The 27443-nt window shown below is 33.8% G+C and overlaps 1 protein-coding gene across 5 annotated transcripts in view; it reads right to left on the bottom strand.

The window, feature by feature from the left end:
- Ttd14 (TRPL translocation defect 14) overlaps positions 1 to 27443 on the bottom strand; it is a 38232-nt gene that overhangs the window by 8389 nt on the left and 2400 nt on the right. The window contains exons 2-5 of one of the 5 annotated variants that reach the window (XM_077440652.1): positions 26774 to 26841; positions 26426 to 26463; positions 26155 to 26192; positions 8592 to 8708 (exon numbers count right to left, since the gene is read on the bottom strand). In XM_077440652.1, coding sequence (XP_077296778.1) covers positions 8592 to 8708; positions 26155 to 26192; positions 26426 to 26463; positions 26774 to 26841 — 261 coding nt within the window. The remainder of the gene's footprint in view (positions 1 to 8591; positions 8709 to 26154; positions 26193 to 26425; positions 26464 to 26773; positions 26842 to 27443) is intronic. The other 4 variants (XM_077440653.1, XM_077440654.1, XM_077440656.1 and 1 more) reach the window with 4 other exon arrangements.

The following is a 27443-nucleotide window of genomic DNA, read 5'->3' as shown; positions in this document are numbered from 1 at the left end:
TCATTATAAATCCAACAATAATAGTCCAGTTTTGCAAATAATATGTATATGTATATTATATAAAAAAAACAAGCAGGTGAACATTATTGACTATATACATACATATGTACTACAGAATTTCCGGTGAAATTCTCGGCCTCTGCTGATTAAAACAGTTTACATACATATTTTCTTTATCTTTTAGTTCCAATACTAAAATAAAAATAGACGAGTCAGACTGATGTATTGTGCATGGTTACACGACAATTGGTGCAAGTCCAAAATGTTCAACGACAAAATGTACCCGAAAATTAGTGCACTGACAAAATGTACCCGCGACAAAATGTACCCGCGACAAAATGTTTAAGCGACAAAATGTTCAAAAATGTTCAAAATGTTCAACCGTATCCAATATTTACGTATTTAAATTGAAAAAAAAAACTTTCCGAGCGTATGAACTCCAGATTACATTGCATTAGTTTATATGGCAGGGCTTCTCAACCGTCTCCAAAATTTACTTTATTTCAAAAGAATAATTTACTTTTTATCGTACACATCGCGGGCGTTATTAAATTAGTATAAATGACAGGGGTTCTCAACCGTATCCAATATTTACGTATTTAAATTGAAAAAAAAAACTTTCCGAGCGTATGAACTCCAGATTACATTGCATTAGTTTATATGGCAGGGCTTCTCAACCGTCTCCAAAATTTACTTTATTTCAAATGAATAATTTACTTTTTATCGTACACATCGCGGGCGTTATTAAATTAGTATAAATGACAGGGGTTCTCAACCGTATCCAATTTTTTCTTATTTAAATTGAAAAAAAAAAGTTTTTATGCGTATTGCAGATGTCAATGAATTAGTTTAAATGTCAGGGGTTCTAAACCATATCCAATGTTTACTTATTTAAATTGAAAAAATTACTTTTAAAGCGTATGTCATTGAATTAGTTTAACACCCTCACAGAGGTGCGAAGACCTCTGTGAGGGACAGTACATATAAGATAATTATAAATTTTAGTGTTATTTAGAGTTAAGTAATTAAGATGTATTTTTAAAATTAGCTTTATAGCTAAGATAATATATAAATAAATAAACGTTGAACGCCACGTTTTATTTTGATAAAACAGTTCCCAGCCAGCGGTCACGTGTACTTCGAGTTTTAACATTGAATGTGACCTTTACGGCGTCTCTAAATCAAATTCACATAATTTTTTCCAAAATTTTGTTTAAAATGCAATTATTTTATTTCTTCTGCAAATAAGTCTTCTAGTGTACATTCGCAAGCTATATGTATAATGAAAGTTTTTTTTAAACTTAATATTTCATTATACAATTATAAGGCAAGAATATCAAATATTAGTTTAGATAAATTTAATGTATTATTTTACAGTCAAGTCTCGAATTACGACTATTCGGATTAACGATGGAGAGATTTTACTTAGTGTTTAGCAAAAAACAAATGTATGAATCGGACATTGTATTGTAGAAAAAAGGAGGTATGTAAAAAAGGCAGACATTAGAAATTTACAGCTAAAATTATTTTTACATACCTCCTTTATGTTTCACATTAATATTGCATCATTTACAACTAACTATTATGCGTAAGGGTTGCATACAAAATTTAATTTTGACATGTAAAAGACAATTAAAATGTAAATGTAAAAAAAATCACGCGCGTTGAATGGAGATGGCAAAACAATAATATATTTTGAAATTAGTTCTATGATTGACAGATGAATTGTCTACACAAATGGACGAAAATATGTAAAAAGACAAATGGGTTATAAAATTTTACTACCCTCATGTTAGAGGCTATTGAATGCATTTTTTTCTTTGCGTAAAACCCTAGGACAATAGGCAAATGGTGGGTTCGAAATCTCTTCAATGTCCTCTTCAACGTCGGTTTGTAGCAATGGAATAATAATTTTTAGCTATTCACAGTTGATAAGCTCGATCACATTTATTATAGAAAAATATACATATGTGTATGTAATTAATTTATAATTACTCTGGTATTATAAAGTTCTAATAAGGTTATCAAGTTAACAATATGTATCTGTCAACCGGAAGTGGCAGTTTACTTTTGTACGATTTTTCTTCCACTATTTTTTTCGACCCCTTAAACATGTGTTTTCGTCACAAAAAATTCAAGTATAATTCTTGTAGCAATGTGATGAAAAGAAAAAAAAATTATTAAATTTTATAAACCGGAAGTGGGTTTTTTTCTCTTAGAAAGGTTGAAAATGTTGTGCCTACTACTCTGTCCACACCCCTGAACGTACTAACTTAGAGCTGGTAGGGTTTTGGTCAGAATTTGTAAACCGGAAGTGGTATTTTTTTTTAAAACAATATTTCATTATTTTATTTTGACCCTTAAAATTATTTTTATTTTCTTGATATTTAATGAGTATAATACTGATAGTGATTTTTAGTAATAAAAAAAATTTGAACAAAATCTGACAACCGGAAGTAGAACTTTTTTTGTTTTGTGCAAGTTTCCATACATTTGCGCTCAATTTGTATCGCTATCATAGTCATCAGTTCAATATCGAATTTTGTTTTGTTACCTTCTTATATTCCTCAAATACATAGATAAAGTCATGGGTTGGTCACACCCGAATTTTTTTTAGTAAAAAAAAAACCGAGGGGGGGGTCGTAAAAATTAAACACCGACCTGGTTCTTTTTAATTTAGCACTAACAGCACCCTGAGCTTCAATGAATATACATAGAAAAAACCTTATCTTGCAATATGCAAACCGTACTTGACCAGTTTACGAAAAATTATTTTATAGGCTTTAAAATTATGGCAAATAAGCTAGAACCACAATATTTATCAAGAAGACTATCTTTCAAGCAATGTATTATAATTTTCAACCATAATTAATTTTGTTTTTAAGGTCATTCCGTAGTCCGGTTTTGTGTTACATTGGCATTTTAGGATGGACTGTACATATGTTAATAGATAATTAATATATCAATAATTTATATGAATATTAAAACATGGAAATGTCTAGTGTCTTCTTTTTATTATATACTGATAATGATGAATTTTTAAATAATTACATTTGTTATTTATTACGTATTCACTCCTTTGTAAATCAAATTCAACTTTTTGCTAATCAAATTCACACGTTGAGAAAAAAAATGCATGGTTAAAATAAAATGATTGTAAATCGAATTTTATTTTTCAGCTCAAAAGAACCTATTGTCTTCGAAGTATTGAAGCGCATATGCTTCGACCAAATCTTTTTCTAGGAATCTTAACATTTTTTATGTAGTTAGGGTTGGTAAAATAATTTTCCCAATGTAATTAACCTCAAAATACATGAGGAAATCATCGACCTTCTGTTGGATTTCTCGTTCTTGTGCCAATAGCCATGGGTTGAGAATTTGGAGGAGTTCCTCCCAGCTTTCGACTACATTTTCTGGAGGAACAAATGCTAATGCCAATACCATTTTAAATTTAATTGCATTTTCCTGATTATCGTAAAATTCAGATAATCCCAATTCCTGGATTTTTCTGTAGGTACTTTGGGACAGATGGAAAAAGCAACCCGTTACTTGCGCATTTGGCCATATGTCAGACGTGAACCTCGTGTAGCTTCCATAGACATAAGGAATGTTCGAGACCGAATATTACATAATTATGGAAAAACGGACAACGAAGTGGAAGGCTTCCATATGAAAGTTGGCTATACAATTAGAGCCCAATTTCCAAACCTGTGGAAGTTCTTGAAAGCCCTTCAAGGTCTCCAAGCCAAAACCGAGAAGTTAGTACAAGAACTAAACTCCGGAGTTATTATCGAAACTGTGTTTACCGAAACACTCTGTTCTGGCAATTTTTCGCATGGACACCTTCTTCGCTTTCAAATACGCAGCAATTAAAGTTTTTTTTCGGCGGAAATATCCCTGCAGCGACCAATTTCTGAAGAATCGATATTGTTAATTTAAAAATTCAAAATTAAATATTAAATCCATCAATTTTATAAAATAAAAACTATTAAACCCATAATTACCCTTAGAACAATCATACAGCAAAAGGTCTCAGCTGAGCATGATCTTTTCAATGTTTGAAAGCATTTGACGCACAATGAACAAAGGCGAACCCTTAGCAGGTATATTACGGGTTTTTTGTACCTTAGTCTGTTTTATTTTGCATACATACAAGATAACTGTATTTTGTACATAGTTAAAGAGAATTACGTTTTTTTACCAATATACAGAAGAAATAACTAAGATAAATTTACAAATAACGAAGTGATGATTAGAACAAACACGTATGTCGCAAAATTCACAAGCGTTCCGTTTTATGCTGCTGGTGGTATATATATATATATATATATATATATATATATATATATATATATATATATATATATATATATATATATATATATATATATATATATATATATATATATATATATATATATATATACATATAATTCAATGACATCTCCAATACGATTAAAAAGTTTTTTTTTTCAATTTAAATACGTAAATATTGGATACGGTTGAGAACCCCTGTCATTTATACTAATTTAATAACGCCCGCGATGTGTACGATAAAAAGTAAATTATTCATTTGAAATAAAGAAAATTTTGGAGACGGTTGAGAAGCCCTGCCATATAAACTAATGCAATGTAATCTGCAGTTCATACGCTCGGAAAGTTTTTTTTTTCAATTTAAATACGTAAATATTGGATACGGTTGGGAACCCCTGTCATTTATACTAATTCAATGACATCTTAAAATGATATTCAATGAGTCACAATGACATTCGCTTAAAATGTAATTGTTCAATTTAAATAAGTATATGTTGGTACGGTTGAGAACACCTTTAATTTATAATAATTTAATAACATCCGCGATCTATACGATAAAAAGTACCATATACATCGATAAATATAATACAATAAAAAGTTACTTTTGCCATTAAAATAGGATAATTTAGGATTTTTGAACATTTTGAACATTTTTGAACATTTTGTCGCGGGTACATTTTGTCGCGGGTACATTTTTTCGCGGGTACATTTTGTCAGTGCACTAATTTTCGGGTACATTTTGTCGTTGAACATTTTGGCCTTGCACCAATTGTCGCGTCCCCATTGTGCATACATACGTAAATAAAGTGACAGACAATTGATACAAGAAATACCTCAGTTTCGCAAACGCAATCAGATAATTCTAATGGAAATTTTATGTCTATTTCAAACGAAAGAATATTTGAATGATTACGAAAAAAGAGCTGAAACGAATTAGCTTGAGTGCAGACTATTGTCTGACTAAAACGATTACGAATGAGTATTTCCTTTGAAATGCATTGAAAAATAAATGCTGCAAAATGCCTATTCTTGTTTTATTTTGAGAATTCATAAATATGTAGAATATGGATGAATGTATGTATATGTAAAGGTATATTAACACAAGGTTAAGATGCAATTTAGCGTAACGTAAGCCTGATACAAACTAAAAATCATTATTGAAATTTAAAAAAAAAAATTCAATGATTTTTATTAATTTAAAAAATCATTGCGACAACCTCATACATACATACCTAATTATCTATGTAATTTTTAATTTTTCTCTGTATTCTCAAATAAAATGACATATTTTCTGCATGTTTAAAAAAATAAAGCAATAAATTACAACAAAATGTCCAAACCTTTAATAATAACCTATGACGGCTCGTGAAAAATATGTTTGGGGATAATACCTACTACATGTACCCGTCTAGTTTCTTCATACAAAAAATCGGTATGGTTCGAGTACTGCAGTACCTCATGTAATTGTAACCTGTATTTGTCACGAAGGATTTCATTTACAATAATGACATGTAAATAATGTAGATACATATAAAAACTTATTTTAGCGTCAACGGCTGCATATAATCAGATCACGCACGGCGTCAATTGGTGTTGCCGGTCGATAAACTGTTAAAACCAACAATAGAACACCGAATAAAAGCCGATTCGGCGACGATAAGGTTAAAAAAAATACGCCCATTGTGCGATTTCGAACGCGTTTTCGGATTAGTTTCGAACACAACAAATACACAAAAATTTCCACAAAGAAATATTATATAGAAAAAAATAACAATAAAAAGAATGCTTTTTGTTATCATCACACACGTCGCAGTAGCTGGGTCTGACGCGCTATTGTGCGACAAAATGTTGCCAAGGGCCTTCACGAGTCCAATTCTGGACGAACAAATAAACCATCCCCACACCTCCTTCCCCTCCTCCAAGACATCACAAGGTGTTCCAAAACCATCACATCAAAAACATATAGATCAAAAAGACTGAACAATGTCACTTATGTAAATAAATAGGTACAATTGAGCTGTATTAATTTGTGGCGACGCTTTCAGCAATTGAAACTGACGTATCACTTTAACGTTTGATTAGTTTGTGTTTATGTCTGAGGTCAGCAACCTTTTTTTTAGCATACTTCAAATATACACTACAATGTGCGACATACTATGACGATAATACAAATAATCTACAAACAATGTCGATGGTGAAAATTAGCTGCTTGGAAACCTTGTGACGCCTATTGTACTCGCGTGGGACATGTGTACTTTGAGGCCATCGCGATAGTGACAGTTCATATCCGAGAACAGGCCCAATCCTAGATATTAACATATGGTAAATCGGACTCTAAGCAATAAATGATTAATACACCACTCATCGAGCCTAATTTACTTTTGTCTTCTAAGCTGACAGCTCTAGAATTACATAAGTTATGTCACTGTCAATCTATTGCGACGGCCTCGTGTCATCGCTAAATATTACATTTAAGCAATGAAAACTCGCCAAATTGCAAGCTAAGTTGTGGGATAGGTTACTTTAGATCTCAAAGCAATATGTATATCCTTCTCCTCGAGGCCAAGAATCTGACAAATATTCGCAGAAATTTGAAAGACGGTTTTCTTAGTGAAAGATTTAGGGATGTACAAAAAAAAAGAGATTATTTTAAATCGTATTATACTACAGTATGTATCAATGACAAGTTTGCGAGTTATAATATTGAGCCTCGTATGCAACAGGTGTTCAAACATATTGAAAAAAAGTTTCCCACAATAACGAAACATATAAGCCGTTATATATTTGAAGGTGGCGGAAGTCCGATTTTAAGTTCGAAAAACACTTTTTGTTTGAATCACAAATTGTTATTACTTATTTTGATTCGATATGTCCAGATATTTCAAATTAATAAATTCGCTGGCAACACAAACCAACCGCGACCAAAACGTAATTAAATATGCTCAGACGGCTATTTAAATTATGATCGAAACTTTCAAATGGTCCAAACTTTAAATAAATAATTATGATTGGTCAAAAATAAAAAATAAAAAAATTATATATATATATATATTATTACGAATTTACTTGAATGCATTTATGCTTGACATTATTAACCTGAGATTAATTTTTAATTATTTACGATTCAATCTATGTAGGTTAACGTTTTTAGAAAAAGTAACTACATACCACAGGAAGAAACATTTACCGTTTAACGGTTTATGAAATTAAGCGACAAATTGCAATTCCTAATTAAAGACTACTTTTTTAAACATTGTTAAACGAAATGTAGAAAACTGGACTTATGCCACTTTCAAATATAACGCCTCACATTTATATATCTATAGGAAACGTTCACAAATTTAATTTAAGTTTGTAACTCGCATACAAAAAAAGTTTTTTATACATCTATGCATACACATACATCAAGCACACACAAAAGCAACAAGCATTCAAACGGTAAACGGGCTACATCCCAAATGTGAATCGCTACCAGGATAACTGTCGCTACGAAAATCGCTCGCGCGGGTCCTGTCGCACGAAAATTCGTCGCTCAGGAAAGTTGCCGTTTTTTTACTAGCCTCTTATTACGAGATTTTACGAGGCAGTTTTATACGACAATTGATTAATTTGATAATTTGGATAATTAAATAACATTCAATAATAAATTAATATTTGACAATTAATAATTATTTAATATTTAGGCAGTTTCTATACGACAATTTTCTGGTGCGACAGGAATCCGCGCGGACGAATTTCGTAGCGGCCGTTATCCTGATAGTGATTCACATTTGGAATGTAATCACTGAACCCATTCAAATATTCAAAATTTATCGACTTTTATATACCACTTTTTTACCACATTTTTACAATGGAACAGTTCTAAAACACTTTGCTGTTCAAACAAACTTTAACAATAATATAGTGACAGTTTCGCATTTTTTACCGTACTGTACTGCAAAATAAAATTTTGAAGTCATAAATCCAATAGGTAATAGGAGGCTGTCCCATGCAACGATTCGCGCGAGTCACAATATTCAAATAAGTACGAATCTTTCAAAAAATCTGTACATGTACATTCTTAACCGGGTAGGAATAGTTAGCAAGTTAGTTAGCTCTACTAAATATTTAATTATATACTGCGACTTGGTGAATAAGATTCTTGGCCCAAGGATCGAGAGTTCAAGCTCGTCCATATAATACTCCTGACCCACAACTTTCCCAAGCTTCATAGGAGGAGAGGGTGGTGATGGGTGGTATGGTAAGTTGCGTCCAGGAGGCAGTTCCTCGACACTCACCCTCGTCGGAGAGCGCTGGACAGAGCGCTGCATTAGTGGCGCACCTCGCACACAGGTGGGGCTCCGCCACGGCGCCTGCGCCCCCTACGCCCCCTGCCGATCCTGCAACACCACCGGCTGCACCGTTCCAGCCACATTCACAAACATAGCTAAACACCTAATGCTAGTTATGTACGTGTGTGATTGAGTGTGTGTGTGTCAGTGTTTGATTTGATTTGACCATTTACGTTAGCAGCTCTCATCCATCCACAGTTGGCAAATAAACGAGGACGATCGCGTATTAATTTCACAACGAAGGGGGGGAGGGTGTTGACCATATTGGGGTAAAAGCGTGGGAATCGGCGCGATTTGGATATAAATGGTCATGAGTGCGATAACCGATTCGTCATCGTTATTTCGCACGTGGCTGCGCAATACTTTGCCAAAATTGGTGACTGATTGTGAACGCACTGCATAAATAAATAAATTACACTCATCCTTCGATTTACACGGTATTATTTGTGATACAAATCCATTCATTGAATGTTGACGATTGATGCATAGTAAACAATACCTGAAAAATAATATGCATTTATACTGTTTCAATTTGCCGAGGGGCGATTGTAAATGTAATACGTTTATAGTTCACTTATGGATCAATTAATCGGCCGATAAGTTGCGCGCTAAGAAATTCAGAGCAGAAACGAAGCTGATCAACAAATCTTTTGTCGAATAAAAAATGATTTTTTAAAAATGCAATTCTAGAATCATGTTGACGAAACTTTCAAACGGCCGTCATAAAGATAAAACATCAATACTGCTGTTACAAGTTGCTCTTTTCAAAAAAAAAATAGGAGCAAGAAATTGCTAGAGAAATCGAGCGATTTGTTAGCGAGCAATGATGATCAACAGGCAAATTGCTAAATCAATGAAGGCTCGCTCATGGAGATTTTTAAACGTACATCTACATATAGTCTCGCACACATAAATCGCAACACTAGTGATGTGTTGGATTTTTAAGGAACCCTTTTTTTTAATACGATTGTTTTCTAAGATTTGCGTTCAGTTTTTTGAGTTTTCAATACGCAAGGACTAAAATTGATTTCAAACAAATTATGTAGTTTGAATAAACACACTCGTTATCTACTAGTTATCATTGAAAAACATTAAAATCGCGAATTTGGTAAGTTCTGGACTATTATTTAGGTCAATTTACACTCAAATGAGATGTTCTCCATCGACTTAGATTACTGAAAGCTAAAATTTAATCTGGATCCTTTCCTGGTAAGGGGACTGGACTGAAAAGGTGTACAGCTGAGAGAATATGGAAGGATATACCAGATTTTCTTTCCATTGAAATCAGTAATTCAACAATAAAAAGGCACTTTGGTGAGGCTGGACGCTCGAAGACTGGCAAAAAACTTAAATAGATTTCACGACTAGCCGAGTAAAACCAATAATAAAATCAAAAGATTTATTTTTATTATTATTTATTTAGATTATTTTTAATTTTTAATTATTAATTATTTATTTTTAAATTATTCATTATTATAAATTAATATCAATGTCTGCTTTATAATTTGTATAAAATCAAAAATATAAAACAAACTGTTGTTTTCATTTCACAAGCGTACTTCAACCGTGTGGTCCACCAATGATAGTAAAATCTTCATGCTATTAAAATTGTCCTCAGCCCCATTTTTTAAGAACTTTTTTTCAACAACTGGTATTCAAAATGCAATTCGATTTAATCTATAATTTTATTGACTTTGAGTGATGATTTTATGTAAGATCACCGAAATTTCATGCAAAATCGCGTTCTTCTTTAGTTTTGCGATTAATGTGAGCGCAACTGTATACGCCAATCATCGATATACACGAAACTTTTCAGTACGCGAAAAACGAACAAATACATCTTGCTGATTCTAGTATCAAATTCATTTATCGCATGCAGATAAATGCATTCGCTTATTCTACCGCGTGCATACTGGAGCGAGGCGTCATTGCTGTAACTGTACACGCTTATCCTTTAAAAAACGCTTAATAAGACGTATTCCTATTAAATGGAACCAACCCACATTAATAATATGTTGGCAGACGCAACATAAAAATTAAACGAAATAAGCAATTGTATCATACGATCGATCGGTCAAGGCTCAAGATTTATTTTCATTATTTTCATCTGCGTTCTGAAAAATCGACTCTTTTCAGACGTCGGAAACGAAATAAGCATTCTTGAACGGTGAACGGGCATTACTTATTTATAACGAAGAATTAATAATAATCGATAAAACGTTAACGACTCGCGTAATAATAAATATAACAATAGCTCGCTTCTGTTTCAATAAGTGTATGCGAAATCCAATTAACGAATGGCGTTCGGAATTAACGGCTGAATTACGCACACGAACGTATCGTTTCAGATATTGAAACGAACGGTTAACCCTTTCCAGTCAGTCGATTATATCGCAACAAATCGAACTAAATGAAATCGACGGCGTGGGCGAACATTTCGATATTCGGAAAGGATTTTATCGATATTTGTGAATAGTTTTGACGTTGCCGCATAAATTGATTAACATTTCGGGATATTCGTGCGAGTTGGAAATTGAATTTTGATTACAATACATATTATATAACAAAAATATGGTATCTTAATTTAATCTTCATATAATTAAGACGTTAAATAAAATGTCCTTGTAATGCTAGCTTATAAAATGGAAAAAATTATGTACTGCAATTTGATGGATAGACCAAATATAATACTCCACAGTTCCGTCCGATTGGACTAACAATAATTTACTGACAATTTATTACTAATAAGTCCGTCGCAATGACAATTAGACCAGCCGTTTCCTCGAATCATGGTATACATTATTTCAACAACTAATTCACTTACTAATTTATAAACTATCCGTAAGATATTCGTCATATGATAAATAATAATTCCAAATATTATTGAATTTGTTTTATATGTATACTAATTTTCTTCTCGTTGCATCCTATATCCTTTTTTTTGTTTAGCCATAGTTACGACTTGGAACTACTACTCTGTAATGTCACTACGGTAAAATTCTAATAAATAAATAAATATCCTTGTTGTCTAAAGTTAGGCCTTTTCAATTATCGACGTAATTTTGAATTTCATAAAACATACATACTTATTCAAATTTAATCACTTTAACCTATGTATGTAATACTTTTTGGCAAAATCATCAGTAATTTTGTCATAGTTAGGTAGTCATTGAAGTAAAGGCCATCATTAAAAGCCATATATATGTATATGTATTTCAAATGTATAAATATAATGAAACTGACTCAATTTGGGGCGAAGACATTGAATCGTACGGCATGGCATACCTAGAGAGACTCCAGCTATGAATGGGCGTCTTCATGTCATTATTAATTCGTAAGATTTGATTATTTCTATACATTTCTTGAAATATGGGAATCACCGTTATCGATATAGGAAAAATATCACCGAAAAGACATCAGGGGTCTTTTTTACAAGTGCAAAACTACCTAAAAACAAACACGCACCGCCCTTAGAAGACTACACATGTCGCAAAACGAACCAAGTACTAATTTTTCTGGCAAATATTATATTCTCGTACCTAGTACACACAGTACGCCTAAACATATTAAAAATCCTAATAAAAAATAACCGTGCACAATACAAGCCCGTCAACGAAATGAGCGATATTGCGACCGGTTAAAATAAATTACCGATAAATAGTTGACATTTCCCAGATAGAACAATGGCGAATTAAGAATAAATAAACAGTCGCGTGACAAGCAAACACAGAATCGGAATATTTCTGAAGAACGTACGATGCACGACATCGTCTGAGAGACCCAGAAGAATGGGCGGGGGGGGGGGGGGGGGAAATGCCATTAATTTATAAAGGGAAAAACGGCCGGCACGAGTTAGTCTAATAAATTTCATTAGAAAGAAACGAAAAATTACCATAGTGCGCCGCACGAAAGCAAACAATATCCAGTCACTTCATACGTCCATCAATCAAATGGGTTTCATCGTTTCAAAGGTATGGTGCGATGCCGCCATTACGCGACGACAATGACGAGATGTCGGTACATGAAAGATGATGGCTCATTAGCGAAGCTCATCCACCAACAATGGTTTTGTTGACTTCAACTAACGACCCGGCGACAAAATGAGTATAAATTATTCAAAAGACTAAGTCCCGGTCTCGTCAACTTTGAACTATGCGGGCAAAACTAGCGCCCTCAATTTTCACAATTGAACTCAAACTAGTATCAATTTGAGCGGCCCTAATCAATAGGACAGAAGGATTAACTATGTACATATGTGTCCAGTTTTGAACCACTCATTCAATTCTAGAAAATAGCAGCGGCCGGGTTATTTGATGGGCAATATCATCTTCCAATTAGGGCGAAAACACACTGAATGGTATGGGACGTCATGTGTAGTCACCGGAGCCTGAGGGGGCCGTGTATTGTTCAAAGGTTGTAAATGCATTGTTAAAGGTTTGCCGAACAATGGATAGCACTGTGACTATCCTACCTCTAGTCATGTGTCCTTGGCTTCCCGCTGTGCAAGTGCAGAATGAATATGTTTGGGAGGTCGTACGTATATGTATATCCGTATGCAACCGACAAGTTTCTCCTACATTTCTTCAAATATGGGATTCACCGTTATTTTTTTATTTTACAAAGATATATACCAGGAAGACCTGCAAGGTAGACCGCAATGCGCCTTCCTAGACAATTAGTTACAAACATTGCAGTATTTTTATTTCATAAATCACTGTATTTCGAGAGGCTGAAGAACACGCAATTAACAATTAATTAATCCATTGAGACATATATGGATTTAGATTTGTACATACATTTTTACATATTGTACATAAATCAAATTCAAATATTTGTGACAGCGGGTAGGATGATATTTGCCAATTTGAGGAACGGTTTCAACAATGAAAATCAAATTAAAACGATCGATTTGTGGTCACAAATATCCAAGTCTAGCCAGCAGTATTGAATATTAGAACGGGATCGAACCCAGTAATCTCTCGGTGCTAAACATAAACGCAACCACCGTGCCATACTGCTGGCTAATGGCTATCGATCACTGTTAAGAAAGGATAAATACAACGATAAAATATCACCGAAAACACTCCAGGGAGTGATTTTTCGGACTGTGTACCATGAATATGAGCTAGGGGTGCTGCGTTTTTTTCTAAAAAAAGACACGTACCATGTTCCACTCATGGTAAGTGTCTTTGCCCTTAGTAGTACAACTTGTGTTTTCGCCCGTAGTAGTACAACTTGTCCTCGGTACATTGTTAAAAAAAAATGCCCGAAGCAAATATCCCACGTAATCTACTTTTAGTAATATAGTTGATACCTACTCTACGATGATGATTATAAAAAGGACAGAACTAATAAAAATAAAAATGAACCAACTCAAATCTCACGTTTGAGAATAAGGAGTATACCTCTGTCCTATTCTATCCTAAGTCAACGTAAAAAAGCTCGGCGATGCTTTTCAAGATTACATGATAAAATTTCTAACGTACCGGTTATAATCATCCTGCAAAAATACATAGCTAGAAAACTTGTGCGACTTCAATTTACACGAAGCCGTATCACCTTGCGTTAATGTCAACCTACACACAAACGTATTCTATCGGAAATATCGAACGTGTGATTAACGTCAACGTTATTCATAGAAGAGTTTCGAGGAAGTTGTTTTGTACCGAGGAAATATGTAAATATCTCGCGTTCAAACGACCGGAGATGACGGATTCGATTATAGTTCACTTGACTTGACTCTGGAGCTACAAAAACAAGTTGCAAAACAAGTGTCGTATGGAAGTAGAAGGTGGAGGGTTTGGAAAGAAAGTGATCGGGATCCGTTTAGGTCAAGGGTCTTGGAACTGCGAATTGCATTGCATCAGAAACCGTCATAATTTGACCGTGAAATTGCAAATGTATTATAATAAATTGCTATTTTGTAATCAGCACTATTGTGGTCAAGCACTTTATCGCACGAACTAGTATATTAATTTTACATAATTTAAAAAAATGTTTGGCAACCGAGAGAGTTGGAACGAGTTACTCATTCATTAATCATTAATGCACTGAATCGTACAATTTGTCTACAATAAATTTAAAAAAAAAAAAACTATATTGTAAGGTAATAAAAGAAAATAAAGCATAAACGCCTTAACCATAATTTTAAAATATTAAAAGACATTGAAACCTATTACTTACTACCTACAATTTATCGGTGCACATCCACGAACAATAAACCATCACGATAAATTGTCCAACTTCTTTCAAAGTTGGAACCATTCTAAATAAAAACAACTATTTATTTATCAACACCTCGTGTATGTATACACAAAGAAAATTATATAACCTATTAGTGAAGTAAAAATATGAGATAATGAAAGTATATGAAAAATTTAAACATTTAAAATCTGACAAAACAAAGGGGGGGCAAAATTTCAAACATATAAGGCTACAGGCTAGTGGCAAATGGTTAGTTGTCGTTTCCAAAATTTTTGGATTCTTAAACGTGTTAATTACGATATAATACTTCACCATCGAAATAACGGAAGCAATTTAAATCTCTATTGGCGGCCAAACCTCTCAAAATGGCAAAGTTTTAAAGCGATCGGAAGAATGTAGGGAATATTATCTGACCGATTGGCGACCCAAAATGACCCTCAGGGGTGTTTCCGGTCAAATTGTATCCTTGCTTGACAATGATCGATAACGATGTATCCCATATTTGAAAAAATGTAGGAGACCACCCACAGCAGGGAGTCATGCACATGATGTGCCGTTCATCGCTGTGTGTTTTCGCCCTAAATCGTACGCCATGCCCTGGAATTTCCAGCTGGGAATGATATTTCTTCAGGTCAATGCGGGTTAGTTCCACATGTAGTATTCTTTATGTGAAGTATTATTTTATGTGGAATAAATTTACTCAAAAATCAGAGGTTCCCTACTTGATACGACGACACAGGTGTCACTATGGATCCATATAGCGATTCCTCTTCAAATTTGTAGTTTCCAAATATATGTATGTAAACCATAATACGATCAGAGCGAGGAATTCCTCGTACACGAAATCCCTAGTCTACGTTGAATGGATATTAGAATAGACAAAAAAAAAAACAATGGTAAATTTTAGAATAATAGTAAATGGAATAAGCCGAACGTTTGGAACGCACTCAAGAAAAGTCCATTTCAGTTCTCGTGTTCCAAAATAAAAGCATCATCAAAGTTTCGACCTTTCGGACGCAGGCAAAGGTCGTCAAAAAAGTATAAAAAGAGTCAAACCGTCTGATCCCGAACGACATTGCCAAAAGTACCTATATGTATGTACATATGTACATCAAAAACCAAGCTTACATACATACATATATATGGGCATGAAACGAGTAAAGTTGACCCGGTCAAAATGAGCTGAAATTATACAATACCCAATTTTAAACAGATTGCGGCCTGAGGAAGTCGTCCATTATATACGTAAGTCTGAATAAGACACCGATTTGGCAAAGCTTCAGACAAGACAAGAGTTCGGACGAAGCGTACACACATCATATATATATATATATATATATATATATATATATATATATATATATATATATATATACATATATGGTGATGGGACAATTTTAACAAAATGTACGTCTGTTTGCATGATCTTTTTGGACAGATTTGTTGTGTTTCAAAACGACAATAAGTGAGTTTTGCGGACGTCAGGGAACACCAACTGGCGTAGGGCCAAAATGCTATTCAATTATCCCTTTTGGCATTTAGGAATGGTAATTTTGAGCATTCGAAACATTTCCGCGCGATTAGTACCTGTCATATAAATCGTAAATTGTGACAAGACTGACACATCCAAAGTTTATAAGGCTCACTTTCACTGGTTGAAAGTAAAATTTTAAACGGTGTGCTACATAAGTGGAAAAAAAATTTTTTTCTCACTTTATGGCTGCCATTCTACTATTTTTTCCATTAAACCTTTGTATGCTGACCAAAGCCAATCGGCGTTTTGCTGATAAGTCCATGGACCTGCAAACCGCCGATAGGCGTTGTAAATTTTACATGTTCAAAGTAAACAAGAATACTACCTGCTAAGTCTTTAAAGGAAGCATTGAAAAAAATGCATTGAACATGTCATCCGTGTCATTCATTTGTGAACGTTTATGAAGACTCGCCCACACCGGAATTTCTGCATTTATAACCATCCCTAATGGAAATCCCTAACTGCTGAGTATTTTAAATTGTGAGCATTACATTTTAACAATGAAGAAGATGGAAGTAGTTTTGGAAAAATGGATTAATTAATAGACTTCTTTTTTTATTTTATATTGTTTAAGATATATTAGAGTATAAACTAAGCTTCGACACGACAGTGCTATTTCCCAGTTTATTGTCAACTTACAAAGCTAGAGCAAAAAAAGGGTTAATAACAGAAATTGACAACAGTGAACCCATTTTGCACGCAGAGCGCCGATCTCTGGTCTAAACACACCTAGACAAAACTCGAAATCCTCGGCGGTAGTTATCTAGAGTTTGTTTGGATTAGCTACAATTTTTATACCGGCTTTTTATTGGATTTCTAAATAATTCTAATTGGAAATGTTAGATTCAAAGGGTTAACTACTGAATTTTGTTGTAAATTTGACCGTGTATTTTAAATAAATGAATATATGTATCAATTGTACAATATACTTCACGCTTTCGTTATCTCCTTAGTATTGAAAGTAATATGCCAAATTTATCTAAGAATCAACATGCATTAGATAAGTGTTATCACTTATATTAAAATTTAGTCTCGGAATTAAAAATAAATAAACAAATGTTTGAAAATATGATTCAGTGATTATTCCGCAAAAGGCGATCTCGCGCGCGTCACTAACATCTCGATCAAGTAACATCTGGCACCCAAAAACTCCATCAATCGAAAGTCACACCACGCGAAATATTGTACTAACGAGAACTCGATTGCCAGATATTCCGTATTCGCGATTTTTGTGGCAACGATTGTGGTAATTTGCGCAATAATCCATTTCCTGGAAAATTTAGTTTATCGCATATCAACAATACTATAAAACAACCCATTTGGAAAAAAGGCAGCGCAAATTCATCGCGCCTCACATTGCCTTGACAGTGGAAACGTTTGACAATTGCAATGCAAGCCATCAATCAAGTTTGGCGTTTCAAAAGCAAACTTCACATTTCTAAAGTAATCAATACGTTGAAAGTAAAACGAATATAGACTTTCGGTCACTTCGAACTGACCTCAACTTATCTCTCGAAAAATACAAAACAAACGATATCACTATAGGACACGTGTAAAGGTATTATTCTCGCGTGAGTAATTACGACTCATAGATATGTAGAGACATGGACATAAAAGAATGTCACACGCGAGACAATGTGAAATTACGTAGACATTATCCTTAATTTTTCCATTTCGTGTTATCATCCCGGCTAATGGAGCGATTATCGAGCGTTTACTGTATAATATTTTTCCCAATAATTGCTTCTTGGCCTTGCGGACGAATGTCAATATTTGACACGTTCAAAATAATATTAGCATATCGCCGATAAGACGTAGTTTCATTAATAATTTTTGAACGGAATTTTTTACCCCAACCGATTCATAGTAAACATTGTTACGAGTTCTAACATAATCTATATACAATACGATACAATTCGAAATTAATTATCACTAGTACTAGTGTCACCCTTCGTCTAAAGAAGTGGTCATTAAAATCATGAAAGATGTACACAAATTTGACGGTCAAAATTGAATCTACCATCAATCTACTGACTAGCGAAAAACCACTATCGATTATTTTGAGAAATGCAAAACATACAAACAAATATTAAAGTTTGAGGAATATTATTTTCTTATTCTTTTTGTATCAGTCTATCAAAATAAGATGCTAGTAATACCTGTCTAAAATAAACTATTGACAAAGATAAATTGCGTTTTTATGATATGGACTAACAGCTACCGTAAACGCTTCAAGAAAAATATGTTGATTATAATTCCGGTCTATTATTTCGTTACATTTTGCGTTCTTAAAAGACTGGCGAACACAACTAGGATCACCCGTTCGATTGTATTGTGAACAAGAGGTTTTGCTAGATAATAAGTAGCTAGACTTGTTCACAGATCAAGTTATAAGCGATAGGAAACCAGGTAAATAATGTATATCATAAGTTAATACCAGTGTCGAATATTATAATCTAAATCTGTCATTGAATGCATTAAAAAAACTTCTGACACTTACGACCTATGCTTTATGTGTTTGCAAAAGGAAATATGTATGTACATGTATACAAAAATCCTGACCACTCCAACGTGGGTTCGTATTGCAGACGTCTGGGTCAGTTAATGCAAAAAATGTGTTTCATTGCTCGTTTCGAATTCACAATTGATACAACAATAAATTGCCATATCGATTGATATTTAATACGCGCAATGCGACGATGCTCCGTTTCATCTTGTCTGTGACAGCTGTCAATTGCAAAGGTCGTAGTTTTAATAAGCAAACATTAGAAGGTATTGTTACTAAGATAGCATTTTTATAAACACGGTCGACAGCCTTACTACACTTTTAAAAATATACTACGTATATTTTTTCAATCCTAGAAGCTATATCTATGCATTTATTTAAACCATATCTCAGAACATCGAAAATTTCACAATTCTGGTTATGGAGTGATGTAAAATGGCGTCACACTCCTCCGGTTAAAAAGTCTTCATCAGAGATACGATCATGTAATATTACATATGTATAATATGAAATTGTATGCGATCATTACAGATGACCTTTCAGTTATTTGAACTGCTTTTTAAAATGCTTTGAGCACGCCTTTATGATGGTATGAATTAGGGCGAAAACACACATTATGAAACGTGGCACGTCGACAAGTTCTATATTTCTTAAAATATGGGATACACCGATATCGATCATTGTCAAGCAAGGATAAATACAAGGATACAATTTTACCGAAAGCGCTCCGGGGGGTCATTTTGGAACGGTGCAACGCTCCACGGCCCATTTTTTTCCCACGTTTAAAACTATCTATAAAAAAAAAACCATGTGCCACGTTCATCGCTGTGTGGTTTCGCCCTTAGTGAGACGTGCATGATATACTATCAACTCGAGTAACAACAAGCCTTTGATATTGTACAAGATTTAGTTAACAATTTAGTAGCAAGTCCTGTAATATATTTGCCTAAACTTCTTCATGTTGTGCTTTTTATCTAACAAAATGTATCAAAATTGGAGAGGTATTCTATAAGATGCATATTTCCAATGCCAATGTTGCCAAGTAACAAACTTTTAAGTGTTTCTATTTGGCATCCGCAATGGCATCTAATGCAATATGTATTTTATACTACAATAAAAATCTAGACGATACAAGAATTACAATCGATAAGTTGCCTTTTATAAGAATTACATATTAGCTATGGACAATTTAAAATAGATTTAAAGTACCAATAAAAAAGCCAACCATTGAATCAAATTTGAACACGCACATTGTATATGTACGAATGTATAAATCCATGTGGAAAGTTGCCTAACGAACTCGACTTGTGGGAATAAATCATGACAAAGCCACGTCTAATACCTACGTAATCTACGAGTTGGAAGAACATAATTATCATAATAAATGAGAAGTTATGATATTGTTTTCTCTACTGGGAGACTTGAAGAGTAAAAAGGAAAATCTACAGCGATATCCAACACATGGACATTGTAATTTCTTAGCTAGCGAACATTTGAGAAAAAAGTAGAGGTGGGTGAAATGCCCCATGCTGACATTACCCAGGAGACTAATGGACGCTTTATAGCGACCCTGACACGAAGCCCATCGACTCACCTTCACCTTGGCAACCGGCTGGTAGTACGTAACGAGTGATAAACGAATCAATCTCATTTGACGCAATAACGAGTCAAGGTGTTTCAAATGAAAACATGCCCATAAAATACGCAAAATTCAGATAATTGACCAACGTCACAATTCCAAAACAAAATCCAAAAATTTCGATACGAATCACCTCATCTTCGGACAAAAGATAAAAATAGCCAAAGGGATTGTAAAGTTCAAATGGATGAGCTCCGCACTGTATTCGAGCGATACCCGTTGGAGTGAAAATATACGATTATAATCGAACGAGCTGGGGGCTCGAATTTAGGCTGTATTTTGAAAAGAGACACAGGAACATTTGTCAAATTTCACACGGGGGTGGACGACAGTCGTGCGATGCTCCCTAGGCACGAAAGAAAGTTGAAAAAGAATTTTCTTCGAAGATGAGCGATAAAATACGACCCTGTAAAAATGTCGTGGCGCGCGCGCGGGTTATCGATCTAAACATCGGAACTCGACCGGACAAGTGCGTATGATACGACTTCAAAAAACATATGTACACCGGAATAATCTGGTGAGGCTTCAATTGCGACTTCCAGCCGACGATGATAAGAAGCGACCGCAAGCGAGGACGGGTCTGTTTGTTGGCACAAGCCAAAATAGAACAAGCCTGGCAGCACACACCCGCTCAATACACATACACATAACTTATATACAAAATAAACTTGGAAGAGAATTCTTACAAAAACTACGCTAACGAGTCCGGAAGTTTCATCGCAAAATTTTGGTATCAAACCATGCTTAAGTTTTAAACTAATTAATTATACAAATGCTCCTAAAGTTTTCCACTGCAGACTAGCCAAGATTGACGCACCGGGGAATTCCCGCTGTGAAGATCGTCACACCGTAGGGGGTCGACCGGGTGTGCAGGTATGATTTATAATATATGTAATATAAATTTTAAGTGAAAATATATATTTCCAAAAAAAAAAACGTATTCAAGCGTTAAATCCATAGCTAAATCCATAGATTTTTTGGAATACGATACTGTTTGAAATCAAAACGTTATCATAAATAGGTCGTTGTACCTACAAACATGCAAAACCTTCAATTGACATATTATACGATGGTAGCTCAGTGTGGAGGAATCGAATTACGACACGGACAATGTTGAGTAATGATATCGAATTTCGCACAGAGAGGTTAAAAACCCCTGAAAACATTCCGAGTTGGCCAATTTTAAATCCCGACGTGCGCCAAGACTCGTTCTAACTAATTCCGCAACAACTTCATTACACAAATTTATGTTTAAACAACGCGCGGTTAAAATTAAAACACATTCGCTTCATAAAATATACCATTTTCAAAAAGCGAATAATAATTGCAACATTCCGAACAAAAACAACGAACATCTTCAACGTCGTTCAGATACAGGGGGTGGCGACAAATGGAACGCAATCTAAACGTCGAGATTGTGGATACCCATTTCTGGCATATTTTCAGGAGTGTCAGCAACAGATTATTTCACACAATCGACGTTTCGATTACGAGCTGTCTCGTACATATATAAGAAACTAGACTCGACCAATCAGAGAATTTTGCCAACAAGTTAGTGACAGTTTGACAACATAAGAAATATAATCTAAAATGAATATCCAGAACGCGTACGGACAGAATTGTACACTATCGATTTGAACATATGTAGCTGCTTCGTAATGGTATTTTCCGTTATCTTTTGGAATAGAAAATTTTCTGAAGATTGTGCTGTGAATGTAAATATGAAATGAAGTACTCAAATAATACCCAAAACAGCGTTTAAGGAAAATGTTTTGGGTTAAAATGTTACATAAAGAAATTATTGACGAGTCCTTAACCCAGCAGTGAATAGCAAAAGAAGGAACATCAAACACCACAATATCATAATATATATAAAAACGGACGCGATGTTTGTATTTATGTATATATTACATATATGTGCGAGTACATCGACAAGTATGGAGATTTCAAAAAAAATAATATTAGAATACCAGAAGTATACGTTATGCATAGAGATGTGTACGTTATGCATAAGGACTTTTGAACGGGTGACGTCGGCGTCAGATGCGCTGCGCTGGAGTGTACACACATTCATTCATCATTTCGACGTGGGCGAACGGTTATCGTTTTAATACGCGCCTATAAATTGCCTTACACTATATTTATTTAATTCGTGTATCAATTCCTATCCGAAGCCACCCGTTGATATCAACGGGCACAACACGGGCATATGAAACGTTTCAAACTGAGCTTATTTAACAGTGAAGCACACTTGCTACTCGTCAAATCTGACATGTGTACGCAGTAGAATCAGTTAAATCTGGAACAGCACACGATTAGACGCTTCCAAAGATCTAAACTTACTTTCGTCGTAACTCTTCAGGAACATATTTGGATAACAATCAAGTTATTATGCAATGATTTGGGACCTTTCAAATTGGGCTTATTCAACAGTTTAGCACACTTGCCTCTCGTCAACCCTGACATGGAAGCGATCGAATATGGAGCATATAGAGACGATACAGAAACTTTTAGACTTATGGAAAAGTCAACATGATTGAATACAAATCACGTTGTCCACACCTGATTGAATGTTATGAAAACGTGGCAATTAGCACGCAAACATACATTAAGACTAATTGTAAATGGCGAGCGATGTTTTGATTTTGCGAATTACATACACATTACTGCGACTCAAGTGAAGCAATTGAAAGAACGACGCGACACGTTTGAGAACCAATTAACGTCAATTCGCAACGGGCAAATTCGCCACTCAATAACAATAACAAATAAGGTCGTTTGCAAAACACAACAGCTATATAATAACCACGCGTCGAATTGCCGATAGCAAGAAAAAAAATACACAAGTGTGCAAAAAGTACTCAAAATTAAAATAAAAAAATACCAGGTTTGAAGTGGTTTCGTTAATTGTAGAATTACATACGAGAGCACGGTTGGATACCTCGCCAGGCCAGAAATAATAGAAATGAAAAGTTTCGCGTCAAAAAGTAAAATCGTCGACCGACAGTGTGTTAATCGATCTGAAGGAGCCCCCGGGGACCCAGATTCAACAAGCGAGGGCCTCCTGCATGGATGCACCCGGTTTAAAATAGAAGGGGAAGCAGTTTGAAGTGTCGAAGAGAGAGAGAGAGTGGGATAGAATGGGGCGGTGCGTCCTTGACCTGGACCTAATGCCCCACTCGCGATTCCTGGAATACGCTGAAAAGCTTTCACGTACTGGAGACCGATTGAAACGTACACTTTCGAATGAGAAAGTTTCGACCCAATTTTATTATGCAAACGACATAATAAAGATTTGTCAAAAGCAAGGACTCTGCGATTGACGACCGACACACGTAACTCGTTATGAAACGATTAATATTTTATGCATATGTACCTACATATTGAATTGCATTTGAAATTAGGATACTTCAGAAAAATATATAAGCCGCATTTTCAGATTATGGACTATTATAAACTTGTCACGCAAGACAAAAAGATTTCCTTGATGAAAAAAGAGGCAAATTACAGTATTCAATTTAAAATATGAATAATACATAATTTATTGATTAGTATTTCGTTATTTGCCTATGTAACGGTACGCTAATTTATATAGTGGTTGAATTGGGTAATTTCAACCCCTAAAAAAGGATTTCCAAAGTCGAGACCCAATTCATTAGACGAATGTCGCCAAAATCGTTAGTTTAGTTTTCCGAGAAAAAAATCGACAAATATACATCAATTCTATATTGTGAATTGGTTATAATGAAACTGAACACTACTATATCTTTAGTAATTGTATTCAGGCTGCAAATCCATCTAACTGAATACACCAATGAATGACAGTTTATCGAAAAATTCTCTAAAAAGACACCATTATTTCAATATATTAGACCCGGAGCAGAGTTTACAACTAATACTAGTTTTAAAAAATTAACATGCTTTCACTAGACATTAAGTAAATAGCAAGAATAGGCAAATTAAAACCAAAACAATAGTTAAATAGTGTGTATTAAACAAATTAAAGTCAATTTGTGACTTTCATACATTTTTAATACCTCAATAGGACATATTATACAGTTTTCATATTCCAATAGGAAATATTATACACTCAATAATAAAATACATTATATTTGGGGACGGATCATCCTCTGGTGTTGTTACCCTACACAAAATGACTGCAAAATTCGAAAGCTCAGATAAGTGGGAAGCCTATACCAGAGATAAGGGTACCAGGAGATAGTAAAATTCGCCCAAAAAGAAAAAAACAAACAATGATTTGATAACAATTTTCCACCAATGTAAAATTCGTCTCTATTGATACAACTCTATCAACAGAGTTACCGCGAAGACAGGCTTTAAAGTGTCACCTGTGTAAATTGACAACTTTTACGACATAGTAATTGAACGAGCGCACCGAGACGTGCAGCTAGCTCGATACAATCCATCCAAGGGCTCCAGGGAAACCTTGAATCGTGCATAGAAGAAACCTCGCAAGAGCGGAAGGTCGAGCTCGGCCAATCGTTGAGCCCCACGCATAAATTAAATTAATCGAGCAAAATTATCTATCAAACCTCCAATGCAAAATCGTCTCATTATTGCATCGCTACTTTGTGCATAATCTATGTAATGAATAATCACGGTGATAAAGGTTAAACATAACAAACGTGTACGTTATATTTATGAAAGTAAAATAATTAATAGTAATTAAAACGGAAATGGCGAAAAGAATTTTTCATAAACACACTTGCATACACAAAACTATTTTGGAACTAAATATAATATAAAGAGTAAAAATCTAATATATAAATAATAAAATAAAATTGCAATTCTATACATGAGTGCATTTGTGAATAATAATCAATCATTGAGATCACATTTTATCGTGTAATACAAATAAAAATATTTATTATTATCTTGACTTACAATATATATGTAACACTGTGTGATTTATTAAAAATTATAATATTATTCTGATAAAAGTGAAGGCAATAATTGATTACGGAAGGAAATCATTCGGTAGTACATTCATGATTTTGAATTATGTATAATATGAAATTACATAATTGAATTATGTACATATGTAAATACATACAAATGCAACAACCAATTCGTGAATGTGCCGATTTCATGAATGTTCAGAATTTTGTTGCTTAGTTTATAAATTGAGCAAAGAAAATGGTGGCGCCACCTGTGTCATTTTTTGGAACTACACAAAATGATATTTAACAACCTATATATTTTTATTACTAATCATATTGATGTTCATTTCATTTTCTAACCAAAGAATAATGAGTGCACAGTTTAATTTTAATTTCAATAATCAACTGCACATTTGTTGAAATGTCAAAATGACAGTTTATTATTACAGACAAAATATTAAAAGAATTCTATACAAATTAATGAGCTTGCACCATTCGAGAAATTTCACAAATTGTGTGTAACAAGATGTACAATGTAGATACATATGTATTGCTATTGAATACAAGCATAAAATATTTTGAAGATCAAAATCCAAATGTTCAATAACGTAAAATACAATTTTAGATGTACTACCGACGATTGTGTGTGGAAAAAAATTGCATGCTTTGATTCTATGTATGTGTATAATAAAAAAAATAAAAAAATGTGTTTCTTGGACACTTACCTTGGTCCGCATTGAGGTCTGTAAACTTCACACCGCCACTGTAAATAGAAATTCAGTCTGAAAATCCAACCTCAGTGCAATGGGGAGATAATTTAAATTAAAAAATAAACGATACAGGGATGATTGTGATGAAAAATTTGGTGATGCCCAAAAACAAATTCATACATGAGTGTCGGTGGGTGTGTTTGTGTATAATAAGTATTTTTTTTTTTTATAAATAATTTTACACATGATCTCGTTTACCAGGGGGATATGTTTGAAAGGATCGTACCTGAGCAGTATGGTGGCTGTTTCTGGCACTCGGAATACCTGCAAATAAAGCTATGGTGGAGCCATATTCATCGCTGGCACGGCAACGTATGCCGATTTCAATATATATTTCATTTTCAAAATTTGACTGTATGCCACACAAATATTTAATAAAAAAGATGAAACGTTAAAATTACAAAAAAAAAAAAAATCAAAAGAAAAATTTTACGTTAGCTTTATAATTATATAAGTATATATACAACAGAAATAATGTTAAAATAATAAAAAGTTGTGGCATACATTTAACGCAAATGCTTCATAAAGCAGTAGTTAAAAATATGTATTATTTATTCATTGGATATATATTTACCTTCCATCCTAGATTTTCGAAAAACGTCGACAGTCTGGATTGGCCGGTGGTTTTACCGCCGCAAGGTCCTGCAATGACAAAAAGGTGACATCCGAAGATATCGAAAATCAAAGAATTATTTTTTTATTGACAACCATGAATTTTACTATATGTATTATACATGTAATTATTTTATAACAAAAGGGATATTTACCAATTTTTAAATTGTAACCTAACTATTATTTGGGATTTTTAAAATTGAAGTTGGCTATAAGAACAAATAAGACCTAATACATAAATAAAAAAATGGATTTTTTATTTTGCAAACTGTGTAAAAAATTGGCTTGTGTCAACAAAGACTTTGAATCAAAGGTCGAAGTCTATAATTTGCTCTTTTAGTCATAGAATAAATGCATATATGAAAGAAAACTTATATTGCATTAGATGTACAAATGTATATATGTAGTTTGTATGTGTATTTGATTATATTTTATGATGTTTTTTTTTTAAATTACGATTTAAATTTATTTGAATTTGAATTTGAATATATATATATATATATATATATATATATATATATATATATATATATGTATTACAATATATATATTTATACAATTTTAATCTAAATCTGTTCATTTGTTTTGCCATATTGATCAGACGTAATTTTGTTTTGAATCGAAACAAATGA

Source organism: Arctopsyche grandis, chromosome 11 (genome assembly GCF_051622035.1).
Source record: "Arctopsyche grandis isolate Sample6627 chromosome 11, ASM5162203v2, whole genome shotgun sequence".
Classification (NCBI taxonomy): Eukaryota; Metazoa; Arthropoda; class Insecta; order Trichoptera; family Hydropsychidae; genus Arctopsyche; species Arctopsyche grandis.
Note: the sequence above shows the minus strand (reverse complement) of the source record. Positions and strands in the feature narration are given on the sequence as shown.